General features: G+C 28.7%; 1 protein-coding gene across 1 annotated transcript; it reads right to left on the bottom strand.

Moving 5' to 3' along the window:
• Positions 1 to 1,964: 1,964 nt before the first annotated feature.
• LOC123294593 (4-aminobutyrate aminotransferase, mitochondrial) lies at positions 1,965 to 12,551 on the bottom strand. The gene is made up of 7 exons (XM_044875675.1): positions 12,372 to 12,551; positions 10,515 to 10,633; positions 6,646 to 6,813; positions 6,491 to 6,571; positions 4,533 to 5,197; positions 2,742 to 3,010; positions 1,965 to 2,681 (listed from the first exon to the last, which is right to left on the bottom strand). Exons 1-7 carry the CDS (start codon positions 12,445 to 12,447, stop codon positions 2,563 to 2,565), a joined length of 1,497 nt encoding a protein of 498 aa, XP_044731610.1. The 5' UTR covers positions 12,448 to 12,551; the 3' UTR covers positions 1,965 to 2,562.
• Positions 12,552 to 14,667: the final 2,116 nt, after the last annotated feature.

The raw sequence follows: 14,667 nt of genomic DNA on the forward strand, positions 1-14,667 counted from the left end.
CTTCCCCTTTAGCCTTCTTTAAAAAATCCCTTAGTTCTTATCAACATTGTATATATTTTATAAATAGTTTTATCTAGCACTTAAATATTGTATAAAAAACAAAAAGAAAAAAATTATATTTAAAAACAAAATTAATTTGATTTTTCATTAAAAATTTTCACCATTATAAAAATAATATTATCATTTTTAAAGGTTTTGCTTTCATTTTCATACTTTTCTTTTTATTAAAGCACATTCAATTTATTATTATTACACACATATTTATAATAATTTGTGCCATTGTGATTTTTAATTATATATATTGTTGTTAAATAAAAAATAATGTGCTTTTCTTTTAGTGTTTTTTTTTTCTATTATTGTGTAAAAAATAAATAAATTTTCATTATCATTATTAATTAATTATAGGTAATTAAATATTATGTTGTACAAGTACTAATGTATTTTATAAGAGACAAAAATTACAAACAATTTATAAAAATATTGCGTGTTTTTTCATGTTTTTTATACCCTGTGTTCGTCTTTATTTTTAGTCATTCACTCCAAGCAAATTGACTTACTTGAATTATGTTCTTTAATCCCGGCGGGGACGTCGGGCTATTTCCTTGTCTGTGGCTCTTCGCCAGGAGTGTCGAGGGCGGCCTATTTTTCTTTTTCTTTTGGGTTCCATTCCAGTGCTTCTTTGACAATGATATTTTGCCCTCTTAACACGTATACAATCCACCCATATTTACGTTGTTTTATGGTGATATTCACTGGTGTTTGTTGCCATATATTCCATAGATCTTCATGTGAGATTCTTTCAGACTAGTGGATATTAAGGATCCTTCTCAGACAACGGTTTGTAGTTGCCTTGTTATTATTTTGGACATTTTCCAGGTTTGACATTCATATAACAATACAGATTTCCTTGTCTATGGTTCTTCGCCAGGAGTAGATATTAAGGATGTTTCTGAGACAACGGTTTATAAGTAGTTGCCTTGATATTAATTTGGACATTTTCCAGGTTTGACATCCATATAACAACACAGATTTAACATTGCCCTCGAAGATTCTCAGTTTTGTGTGCCTTCTGAGTTGAGGTGATCTCCATATTGGTCGTAACTGGGAAAATGCTGCTTTTTCTTAATTAATTTTTTTTTGCCACATATTCACCAGTGGCGCCTTTTTTTCGCAACTATACTACCCAAGTATTGGAATTCTGCCACTCTTTCTAGTCTATGTTGTACCTATCATTAGTATTGATTCATATGCGAAATTTCGAAATCCATCTAAGTGCAATTTTACTGTCACGGGCTCCAGGGCTGAAAAGAAAGATAGTCATTCTTAGATAGCCACGGAGTTTGAAGGAGAAGACATTCGCTTGTGTCCATGACTTTGACCTGAAATTCTAGTTTCAAGGTCATTTAACCTTGATCTTCAAATGATCGTGAAAATTTACCTGGACTGGATAGTTATTAACACAGACAAATGACTAATTGGCCTTGATAACTTTTATCTAAAAATTTTTTCTAAACCTATAGCGAATTTTCTTTCGATTAAATGCAGATATGACACTAATGAAAATTCAATATAGCAGCTGACGCCATATTGTGAAAAAGAAAAAATGAAATTCGATGAACCATGTTAAATGGGGTATCGTTGAATAGCTATTTTTGGAGCGTATAGCGCCAAAATGGAGCATCTTTTATTAGGATATGTTTAGCTGAATCGCCTTTTTTGAGCTAAGCTACATGTGGTAGAGAATTTTAAAGACCTTTTAGAGGGAACACCTATTCCTGGCTTAGCACTGAGCCATTGGGAAGTTATATGGGGTGAATAATTACCCCTTACCTTAAAAAGCTATCGAAAATTAATTGGCCTTGACTTGTTTTATTGCCTTCACCGTCCTCAACACAAGATCAAAGATTTCAAGATTAGAGGATTCTTAGGGTTAAAAACAAAAAAAATTGTTACACAGAATAAAATATACATTTATTTAAATTTTTATAAATATAATGCACTTCGCAAAAATAAAAACGCGACATTTTTCGTTTCGTTAAAAGACATGTTTTGTTTCGCCAGGCATGTAACTTTGTTACTTCGTCCTTTTGAGCTTACCAGGGCTCTCTAAAAGTTTTGTCATGGTAATCGGAAATTTAAAACCAATTGTAAAGAGTCAAGTTCCAAGTTTTTTTTAAGCTTACATCTTTAAATTGAGCCCTGTTAGAGCCCAAAAGGGCCAAGAATACATACATATCTGTAAATATTGTGTATTTTTAACAAAACAAAAATTGCCACGTTTATTTTTTCGTTAAGTTTATATATATATATGGAAGACATCGTTTCGCTATGGAAGACACTGGAATGAATTACAATTTTCCATGAAAATTTCAATTTAAAACATTTTCAATAAATTTTCTTTTGCCCTAATACCTTTAAAATACTGTTTGAACCACATAAATATATATTAATTGAAGCGGGCTTTAATTAACGGTAATAAATTGAAATCTTTTGAGTATCTTTATCTTACTGCCTAATTTTTTTTTTAAATCGATTTATCAACAATTATGTTTTTAAAATTATTTACAATTCACGTAATACGTCATTTAATTTTCCCAAAAATATATTTGCATGTTTCGGTTCGAAAATTAAAGCTGGTCGTAAACGTATTGCTGTTTTACCGCAGCCACCTCCTTGAACACCTACGGCAAAAAAAAAATTGAAATTTCGATCACAACAATATTTTGTATTTTAAATTTTACCTTTCTTTTTTAAATTCCTCAAAATTTTATCACGTGAATGTTCATCTTTAGCATCAAATGCTAAAAATGTGCCACGACCTCGAACTGAATTTATTAATTGACCATGTTCTTTTTCTAAGGATCGTAAACCGTCGTATAATACTTTGCCAGTTTTTTCAACATTTGCCAATAAATTCTTTTCGGATATTACTTTTAATATACGTTCCAAAATTAATAATTTACCAGGATCACCCATCCATGTGTTGAAAATTTGATATGCAGATTTTACCCTGCAAAAAATCAGTAATAAATTTTAGAAAAAAATTAATAATCCACTCATCTTAGCCAAAAAAAGGGGTTTAACCTCGGAATCAAACAGAATAAGCTGAATATTTGTACAAAACTTTAATTTGATAGACTCAAAAGTCACATAAGGTCACGTGTCAGCTTTCTTAGATATTTCAAGGTCAATTAAGGTCGCAAAAATCAATTTTTTGAGAATATCTCGTTTCCTTTCCCTTCATTCGTATTTATATTTATTATAAAAGTTGTAAAGGATAAAATTCTTTACAAATTTCGTCTGAAACCTTTTTGTATACTTTGATTCGTTTTTTAAAAAGAGCAGAAAAACGAAATGATATTTTGGGAGTACTTGTGAATGCTCGAATATTCTACGAGTACGAATTGATTGTTGCTGAAGCAAAATACCAGACTATTTGCTACAGCAATTTTTTTGAAGCCATCTCCAATAAGAAAGGTTTACCACGCCGAAAACATCATACACAAGCAATGAGAGAAATTTATAAGTATACAGGGTGTCTTTTTTAATTTGACATAGCTTGAAACTCGAAAAATAAGTTTTATCGATAAAAATGCTTTAAACAAAAACTGTTGAGTGTGCAGTATAAGCGCATATCTTAATACGAAGACATATTAAACTTGATTTAGGTTTTCAAGCACGATGGAAAGCTCACAATACTCCATAACTGGCAATTTATACATGGACATTTTAAATTATAAAGTTGTTTTTTATTAAAAAAGTAATATTTTTTATTCGAAACATTTTTCCGCAAACCGTACAATTTAGGCAAAAACGGACTGAAAAGTTTTACTAAAAAATGTTATTTCGTAGTTTCTGCGAAATCTAGGCACTCTTTGAAAAAAAATTTCCCAATAATAATCCAATTAAATTGGTTTGTTTTTCTATAAAGACCATTTTTGATCAAATTGAATGAACAAACGCACAAAAAGCTAGATTTTTGCTATTAATTATTGTTATTGTGTAAATTATTCGGTTTACAAAAAAATGTTTGCGTATTTATAAAGAACAACTTTCTAATTTAACCTGAAAACTTAGATCGAATTCGATGCCGGTATAAGATATGTTTACCTTTGAAACTAATATTTTTTGTTTGAAGCATTTTCTTCTATTAAATTTATTTATCGAGTTTCAAGCATATGTCAACTTAAAAAACCACCCTGTATAGAATATCACGAAGTATAATAGGCTGAGGTTCACCAGTGCTCCATCTTCTGCGCTTCCTATTTGAAAACGTATAAAAAAGGTTTCGGACGATATTTTATACTAAGTGTAAATACGATTAAAACTTTTATACTAAATGTAAATACGATTGAAGGCAAAGGAAACGAGATATTCTCAAAAAACTGATTTTTGAAACTCGGAACGGTGTTGAATCAAAAATAATTGTAACCGTAGTTTTCCTTTAAGGCGACAGATACAATTTAAATTCCCAAAAAGCATGATCACAAAAAAAAAACTTCACGAGAATTCTCACTGGTAAGACTACTTACTTTGAATCTTGATTCTGATAAAATCCTCCAATTTGCATTTTTTTGCTAAACGTTACAAAATCTGGTGGCGATGGTAAATTAAAATGTTCATGACACCAAAATTTCCCCGTTGGTCCACCACCCGTTTGTACTTCATCAATTAACAAAGCACAATTATGTTTTTTCGCAATTTGTTGTAAGTTTTGGAAAAATTCAGGCGAAGCTTCATTGTCACCACCCTCCGATTGAATTGGTTCAATTGTAATCCCTGCTACAGGCCGTCCTTTCTTCTTATATATTTCAATTAAATCTTCAACATGCGCCAAAGATTTTACGTCTTGTTTCTTGTTGTACGAAACATTATCCACCAATGGATACTTATATTGTGGAAACTGTGCAATTGGCCAATCAAGACTTGGTACATCAATTTTATGAATTGCTTTGGAATGTGTTGTGGCTAATGCGCCTAAAGTACGACCATGAAATGCATTCGAAAATGAGAGAATACTTAAATTTGGAGCGCCAGGTGCTTGGTTTACTAGACATGTTTGTAATTCTTCGCTGGAGTAATTTGCATCACCTCGTTCTTTGTTTCGATACCAGATAAACATGTTTTTGTAAGCGTTTTCATTGGAGCATGATCCACACATCATTGTAGTCACACATTTCATCCCAGGCGGTGCAACCTGCCATCAAAAATGTATAAAATGGATTAAATAAAGTTCAAAACCCCGCGACGACTACCAAATCACGCTCTAGAAAATATAAAACAGGATAATGTTATCTAAAATTGTTAAGTATACCCTTGGTAGTATACTTAAACGTCATTTCAGTTCAGGGACCACTAAGATTAAAAAGATATTCAGAGAACGAACCCCCAACTGTAATGATGATTCTACTTATAATAACAATTTCAGATGATATTATCTTGTTTTATACTTTTTTGAGCGTGTATTGAACATGACGCCTTCTAGAGGACATAAAATCATGAACGAAAAAATTTTTTTAAGTATATATATGATACGGTATTTATAATTAAAAATTTTCTTTTTCGTTTATGATTTTATGTCCTCTAGAAGGCGCTATATTCAATTTAATGAGACGTCACACATAGCCCATAACTAGCGGACGTTCAAGGTGCTTCAATGGTATCCAACGATATCACATTTGTTAAATTATGATTATAAGCAGTTTAGAAGTTATGAGGGAACAGATTATTTTATTATAGGGCTATAACATACATATAGCCCTCACCGACATTGGGGTAAAAATTGAAGAAGTGATCCTTTTACAAATTTTTTAAATGGCATGATATTTTATCTAACCCTTTGAAGATTCTTCTACTAGTATTTATCCTTTGAATCGGCTTCGATAAAGAAGAATACGAATTGAGGAATAGCAAAAGGATTTTGACATCAACGAAGTTTAAATTCCTTTAATTGCCTATTTTAGAAAACTCCGCAAAAATATTGTTATGTTCGAAACATCTTCATATTTATTATATTTTTTTTAAATATTTTCCTCCAGAATTTAAGAATAATAATTTTAAATTGTCTGCTACGATTCAAAACCTTTTTAAAATGACATAGAATGTAAAATTAAATTTTTGAATTGTTTTAAAAGGTAATATATGAGTTTTCACTGAACTATTGATAAATGATGAGCATTCTGGTGGCCTTAATTGGAACTGCTGAAAATGGGTCTACTTTTATAATTAGTACGAATTATATTCGGCAGTTGGCGTGGTTTATCTAATTTGAATTTGAATATTTTTATTGGGCTTTAAAAATGGTTAGTACAAGTATTGCCATCTGGTAGTCTAAGTTGGAACTACTGAAAGGGGCTCAATTTTTTTTTAAATAAGTACTAATTATTATCGCCAGATAATAGTCCATTTCTAAACAACACTAAAACAGCTGATTTTCATAAAATTATCCAAGGAATCAATTCTTAAGCTTTTTTCAGACCATCTTACTTACTTTCAATAATACATCTTGTAATTTTTTTGGCCAATCAGCACCTGGAAATACACCCAAAGCAGGTCGATTTATTAATGATTTCTAAAATTAAAAAATATTATTAATCTCAAAGTTTAAAATGCACAAATTATGAATTATGTTATTTGAGAACTTACCACATTATGTGAATCCTGGAATATTGTTAATAATTCTGGATGATTATATCCTAAGGGAATTGAAGATATTTGTGTGAATACATCAAGTAATTGATTTCCATCAACGTCCACTAAATAATTTCCAAATGATTTATCGTAATCTGCAAAGAGTTGAACGGATCCGCCTTGCTGAAATTAATAAATTAATGATAATTTAAAAAATCTAAACATTTTTAACGAAATACATTTTCATAGGATACTCTATCTTTTATTTAGTTAGGCAATGTTTAATACATTTTTGTAATAAAATTTGCGTTTACAATGATAAAGAATTTGTTTTTAAAATTAAAATTTTATTTTAATTAATTATTAATATGTCATCAGTTTAAAAACGTGTTACATTTAAAGTTTGACCTATTTTGTTAATTAAAATAAAATTTTCTTTATCTATTTCAAATTTGTATTGTTAAAGAAAGTTTTTTTCCTATTACATAATAATTTATTATTTTTAAGCATGCGTCGACATAATACACATGGATTACAATAACCTTGTTATTTATTTATTTAAGTTTAATCTACATAGTCAAATTGAGTTGCTTCGTTACAACGACATCGGTTATAACGACATACTGGCTATAGCAACTAATTACTTTTATCCAAACAATTAAAAAATTGGTCAATTTAACATTTGGGCGAGTATTTTGATATATCGTTGTTTTCCGAAACAAATTGCCTAGTTTACGATATTTTTAGAGCATTTTATTACATTTACGTCATACAATTTACCTAGTTTATTAGTTGACTTGTCACCGAACCACTTTAACGGATTATTTTTATAGACCGTTTCCTTATTGTCTTAACCCGCTAAATGTGACGGTGAATCTTTCAAGTTCACGAAACAACACTGCACAAACAACATGAAAATTATAGGGAAATTCTCCACAAGTTTCGCACAAACTCGTTGAGAAACTTGTTGGGATTAAAGTTGTCTTGCAACCTATTTTATTTACATTTCGAATGTGGAAGAATTGTTTGCTAGTTCAATTCAAGATTTGCTGGCCAGAGTCCGAGGGGCTCCGGTACACGGCATCGTCTAACCCTTTCGGTATCTACACCGCTAAATTAAATCCTATAAACTTTATTTTCAGTCTTATTATTTATACTTTGGACTTAACGTATAAATCGGTTATAGCGACCTAATTGCCATTGGAATTATTTAGCAAAAAAGACCAACATGTGTTCATATGTACATACTTTCACTTTAATACAAAAAAGTTAATATCGCTTTTAACGATTATCGGTTATAAGGACCACAATAGAGAAGTTGCATTAATTTTTTTTGCCATGATTTTTTATATAAATGAAAGGATAATTCATCTAAAGTATATATAAGTAATTTTTTTAAAATTATTTTTGATTAATTATTAATAAAAAATAATTATATTTTTGAATAAATAAAATGGTAGTGACATATTAACCTCCGTTGAGATTGTGAGCCATTTATTTTATCATTTTTCCGTGCGATGGCGTTACGGGGGCGAGGTGTTGACGTCACTGCGATTTGAATTTATAGTTTAGAAAAACCATTTTTTAATTTTTCTTAATAATTTTTAGTAATCTTTCGAAAAAAAAACTAGAACATTCTCTATTGTTGTTCCCTTCAATGTCGCTATAAAATATTTCGACTGTATCTATAAACAAATAAATAATGAAAACTTAAACAATCATTTAATAATCGTAATAAAAAATGTTTTTAATAATTTTGTTTATAAGTAATAAATAAATTTTGAATAGTGTTTGTATGCAAATGATTGTTATTAAGTTAAGAATTAGGTACTTAGCAACCATTATATTTAAATCAATTTTGATTGAACAAATAAAAAAAAAAACAGCTCATGAGCAGCACAGCTCCACCACTAAGATCATATTTCTCTCTCTCATTAGATGCTTTATTTTTTAATTCTATTGAAATGGAATTTTTATCTTTTCATACTTTTGAATAAATGAAATTTTATAATAGGGCTTTTTTTATATAAAAGGGCTGCATGGGGCCCCGGTAGTCAACGTTATGGGTCGTTCAAACCAAAATGGCACCTCTCGCTTGTTCGTTGCCATTTTGGCTAGAACGACCTATACTAAAATACGGCACTTTCTTAACTAACATTAAATTAATTCGCGGATAAATTCCTTTTGAGAATCCCTTCTCTCTCAAATAGCTGGAATCAATTGACACTTTTATAAGCCTAGTAAACTGTTAGAAACTAGTAGTGTGTTTATAAGTTTATAAAACGGGCTCGTAACGCATTCCCACTCCTCTTCGCTGAGCTTCTTGAAATGAAATTGGACATAAGTGTAAATCAATTCTGAAAATTTTAGGCGAGGGGGGTGGCGATTATTTAAATAAATAAATGACTTCAAAAGTAGGCATATTTAACATTGGTTTTATGGTAAAACGGTAAATGAATGATATGTTTTTATAGATTTCTTCAAAACTAGTCGATGAAATTAAAAAAACCTTAATAAATTATTGAAAAAAAAAAAAAAAAACACGTTGTGTCCGACTTATTAAGGATGTATGAGCACGGTAGTATGGGCACAAATTTAAAAAAATATATTTTTTTAATTTTTTGATGATGAATTATGTTATAACTTGACAATATAAGATGAAAAGTAAGAATAAAATTTTTCAATATCTGGAGTATTTTTCAAAATATCGAAAATTTTGTTTAATTATTTAACTTTCGATATTTCGAAAACCAAGGAAGATATCGAAAAATTTTATTTTTCGTCCACATTTATGAAGCTATAACAAAATTCATCATCAAAGTTGAAAATAAGGTACAAATAATTTCAACCCTAAATCTAAAATTGCCTTGGTGATCGTTCTCCTTATAACTGTCTATATTTTTGAGAATAATAAATTGAAAAAAAATATTTGTTGTATAACTGTAACATGTTGTTAGCTTTTACTATCATAGTTGGTTCAAGGAAATTGATAATAAGCTTTAATTTAAATAAATGTTATTTGAATAGGGATCTGGCTACTCCAAATTATATTGAATTATTCATTTAAAGTTAATCGGACGACAGTACACTACAAATTATTTAAATTTAGATAGCGTCTAACCTCATCAGTAGGTACTAATCTGATTTATGTAATTGTTTAATTACTAAAATTAATGTAATCGTCTATTTTGACTCTGCCCGTCTTAGCGCACGAAAGTTTTGGTGAATTTTTTTATTGATTTTTAATTAAAATATTATTAATATAAAATATATATATGTACGAGATTTAATTAAAAACAAATAATTGACTGAGTTAATTGTTGAAATACTTTGTATTGAAAGTGTTGAGTGTTGATTTATAAATTAGATGAGATTCAAAACCAAAACAATAATGGCGACTTTTCGAACGCCATTTATTTGCTTTTCGAAAATTTCCGAAATAAATGGCGCTATTGCTTTTGTGCTGATAATGGAATTTAAAAAAAAAATTTTATGTATCTATACGTATATGTATTTGTACCCTCCCTAGCGGTCGCAATTTAAGATCGATTTAAATAAAATTTGGTATCAAGAAGGATTTTGGTATTTGAAAGGTCGAGAAAATGAGAAAAATCGTTAATGAGAAAAATCGGCAGATAAACAAGGGGTGGGGGTTTGCTATGTACAAAATTTTGAATTTTTTATATAATATGTATACATTTTTGATCAGTTTCAAGAAAAAAAGTACGCTTGTGATTTTTTCTCTAGATGCTTAGTTTTCGAAATAAAAATTCTTGAAAAATTAAAAATGCAGTATTCGATTTTTAGAAAAATATGTTATTTTTTCAATCTCCTGGGCTAAGCATTTTTTTTCATTTGCATGCCTCAATTTTTTCTCAACTTACTTGAAGACTGTTGAGTTCATTCATAAGCTGTTGTGATTTTGGCCCTGGTATTTCTGTTTTCACTGATGGTTCCTTTGGTTCACTTTGGACAGCAGTTGATAATACTCGATTTTGTGCATCTAAAAACACAAAAAACAATAATTGAGTTGTAGCTGCTTTGGAACTCTTTTTACAAAAGAGAATTTGTTCGTTATGCTATTAAAAAAATACATCAAAATTTTTTGGGAGGAATTGCACAAACCTTTTACATTCGGATTGACTTGCAATTTCGTACACTTAATGACTGCTACTGTTTAAAGTTGTTAATCCTCAAAGAGATCAGTTTTTATGCAACTTTACGTATGATAAGGTAAATTTAACTTTACCTTCACTCACAGAAAAGTGTGCGTATATACGCCTCAAATTTTCAACCGTTAATTTATAATATCTAGAAAAATTTTGCTAACAAAAGTGATAAATGCCTTCCTAACCACTAAATATATTTAGAATAGTTTTGTACCTTTCTAAGCTACGTTGTTGAGAAACCCAAATTTTTTTTGAGAAATTTCGAGCAATCTAAAATATTCTTAAAAACATTTCAACAAATTTTCTAAAAGATATTTCCATTTTCCCGGAGCATGTCAAATAATTTGGTATTGTTTCATTAGGCATTAGCTCATTCATAGAGGAAATCGAAAAAAATAGACCCGGAAAAAATAGACCGCAAAAATAGACCTAAAATTTTATAGATTCGGAGTATTGTTGTAATTAGTTGAGTTGAGTTTGTCGACTATAATAGAGGTTTTGGTTGGGTTCTGAAATTTTTACAGAAATTTTTTTCAATCTATTCTTTCCGTGCCTATTTTTTCCTAAATTCTCAAAAGTTATGACAGTTTTTGTCTCTATTTAAATGTTTTACATTTGAAGGAAAAAATGTTTAAAAACAATTAAAAAAATTGACAAATATAATGTTAAAAAAATTTATATTAAATGGTCTTGTACCAAAAAAATTAGTGTATGCAAATAATTGATAAAACTTAATGTTTTAAATTTTGAAGGTGGATTCTGTTAGAACTTGAGAAAATTAGACGAAAATTAAGAATAAAATGTTTCGATATTTACTATAGTTTTTAAAATATTGATGCCTAAATATTTAAAGAAAATCACTCTATAACACACAAATGATATTCATTTCATCACTTTAAATGTATTTTATGGGAAAATGAGTACCGCTTATTATAATTTTCTTTAAAGTAAAATATTTTTCATGCTTTTAACTAAGTTTTCCAAATTAATCTTAAGAAAATAAGCCTTGTTACATAATTAAGCATACACCTTTAAAAACACTTCAATGCAGGATTTATTTGCAGTTAAAAACGCAAACTTTAACAGCTCAAATCTATAAATTTAACACCGAAAGGGGTATCAAAAAATTTACCTGCTTAAAAAGGGCATTAATGAGAATGCTTATACACGATTTAAAGATGATCCTAATAAAACGTGATATTTTGGGAACGTCCTTAAGGCATTTAAATGAAACATTTAAATGAAAAATTGTTTAAAAAAAATAAACAAAACAGTTTAGTAATTTAATGATTCTATGATAAAACATAATTTATATAAAAATAAATAGTTTTAATAAATTAGGTCAGATTTTTTTTTAAATTTGAGTTAGGTAGAATTTTCTGAATCGACTATATCGTTAATTTTAAAATTCATTACAACTCTTTTAGACGAACCATCATAAAGAAACAATTTTACAAAAATAACTCTTGCATTTTTTGAAGAAATGTGCAAAGTGTAAATATACTAAATAACACGTTAAAAATAGTTTTTATGTTTTGAGAAAGAAAAAAATAAAGAATAAATTTTCTTTACCTTTCGTGTTAATTAAATTTCTTTTAATTATTGTTAATAACGTATTAGAAATCGCACGCTGTTTAATACTTATCATGTTTAATTAATTTTTTATAAAATACGTTCTTACTGATTCTGATTTAAATTAACAACTGTAATAAAAACTTGCTGTATGTACGGCAGCTCTTTTATATTCATTCAGTTTTCATTCACAAATAGACTCACGCAGCATCAATATTGATTCAAATTGAATTCAATGCGCATGTTATTCCTTCAACAAATAAAAAAAAGTCTGCAAAAATATATTTATTTTTGCCTTTTTTTTAAAAATTTATTTTGTAATATTTCCTTGATGTATTTATGAGAGTTTGGAAAACAAAAACAATGATCTCATTGTTTTGAATTAAAAACAAGTTTTTTATATTTTGTAAACAAACAAAAGTTATTAATATATTTCTGAATATAGGCAACTTACATTGCGTTTATTTAATGTAACTTGCCTACACTAATTTGATAAAACTTTCAGTTTTTCAGACAAATCGGGTGTAGTAAAATTTATTCAAGCGACTTTAAATAAAATAAAACAAGATGTGAGTAGAGTCTGGTGAGACCGTTGAGGCCCACACAAATGACTTCCCAGCAACTTCCCAGTATAATAAAAAATATAATAAAAAAGTTATAAAAAATTTAAAAAAAAAAACAAAACTCGACCGACTCACACCGACTTGACCGAATGTTATGAAATTCTTTTCGGATCATATTCCTGATAATATGCTTCGATCGGCCCCTCAACGAAGTCAATATCATTTTTTGTTCACACACACATACTTCTTCTCCAAATTGGTGCTATTGACGGACCCATTACAATAACTTCCTATACTGGAAAAGTAATAAATAAAATAAAAAAATTTATTCCATTAATCAATCAGCCTTCGATATTTTGTATTCCTTCAATAATCTTTACACATGATTATTCACGTGAAACGACACGAAAAATTATGGCTAAAATGCTTGTTTTAAAAAATTTTTTTTTCGGGTTAGTGGAAGTTTGTTGGCTGTATATTTTAAAATTATTTTGGTTATTTTGGTTATATACAGGATGCCTGAAAAGCACGAACAGTGTCAAAATTGTAAAAAAAATGTCAGAAAAAATTTATTAATTTTGCATTTTTTATGATTTATTTTTTAATATTTCGTTGCTGTAATTATGAGAGTGAGGTTTTTATAACAAAAACAAGTAAAATCAAACAATCGACTGAGTTAATTGTTGAAATACTTTTATATAATAATAAAAAATATAATATATAAGTTGTTTATTTTTTTATAAGGAACATTTCTTACATTTAAACTTTTCTTGTATCTCTAACAGTTTACAAGACCCAATTGACTTATTGACCTATGTTGCTCAAAGCTTGAGAACGCTGTAAAAATTTTAACTTGATGTCTTTTTTCGTTTTTGAGTTATCGTGAAGACAGACGGACAGACAACCGGAAATGAACTAATTCGGTGATGTTATAAACACCTATACCAAAATTTTGTTCATAACATCAATATATTTAAACGTTACAAACTTGGGACTAAACTTAGTATACCTTGGTATATTTCATATACATTGTATAACAATCATCTCATTGTTTTGAATTAAAAACAAGTTTTTTATATTTTGTAAACAAGCAATTTATATTTAAAAAAACAAAGTTTATTAATATATTTCTTAATATAGACAATTTACATTGCGTTTATTTAACGTAATTTGCCTACACTACTATGATAAAACAGCTTTGTGGAAAGTTTAATTAATAAAAGGAGAAGAAATTACAGTAATTAAACATAACTGCTAGAGCTGTAAAATTTAGTACGAAATTTGTAGATTTGAGCTGTTTGAGATTGTATTGTAGATTTTCATACACTCATTTTTTTTTTGGAAACGTCCCCATAAATACTTCGTTGTGCATATATACTTGGAGTACGCAAGTATGAAATGTAAGTTGCCTAGAGTAAGTAAATACATAATTCCAGTTTTGTGAACAGTTAACAAAAGTTGGAAAACTTTTTAAATGAAAGCAATAATATGCGATATTGTTATGATTTGATTTAATTGATATTTTGATCAATTACGGTGACTACTGTTTTTCCAAAATGAAATGTCCTGACTTTTAAAGAAGTCAGTTTTCCCTGGCCAAATTATTACATACAACTCAAACGGTTACCATAGAAAATTTTGAAATTACATCAAAATTTGTACAAACTTCAGGGAAAGTACGAAGTACCTCAAAATTTGGTGAAAAACTGACAAAAATTTACATGCATTTTTTT

Source organism: Chrysoperla carnea, chromosome 3 (assembly GCF_905475395.1).
Source record: "Chrysoperla carnea chromosome 3, inChrCarn1.1, whole genome shotgun sequence".
Taxonomy (NCBI): domain Eukaryota; kingdom Metazoa; phylum Arthropoda; class Insecta; order Neuroptera; family Chrysopidae; genus Chrysoperla; species Chrysoperla carnea.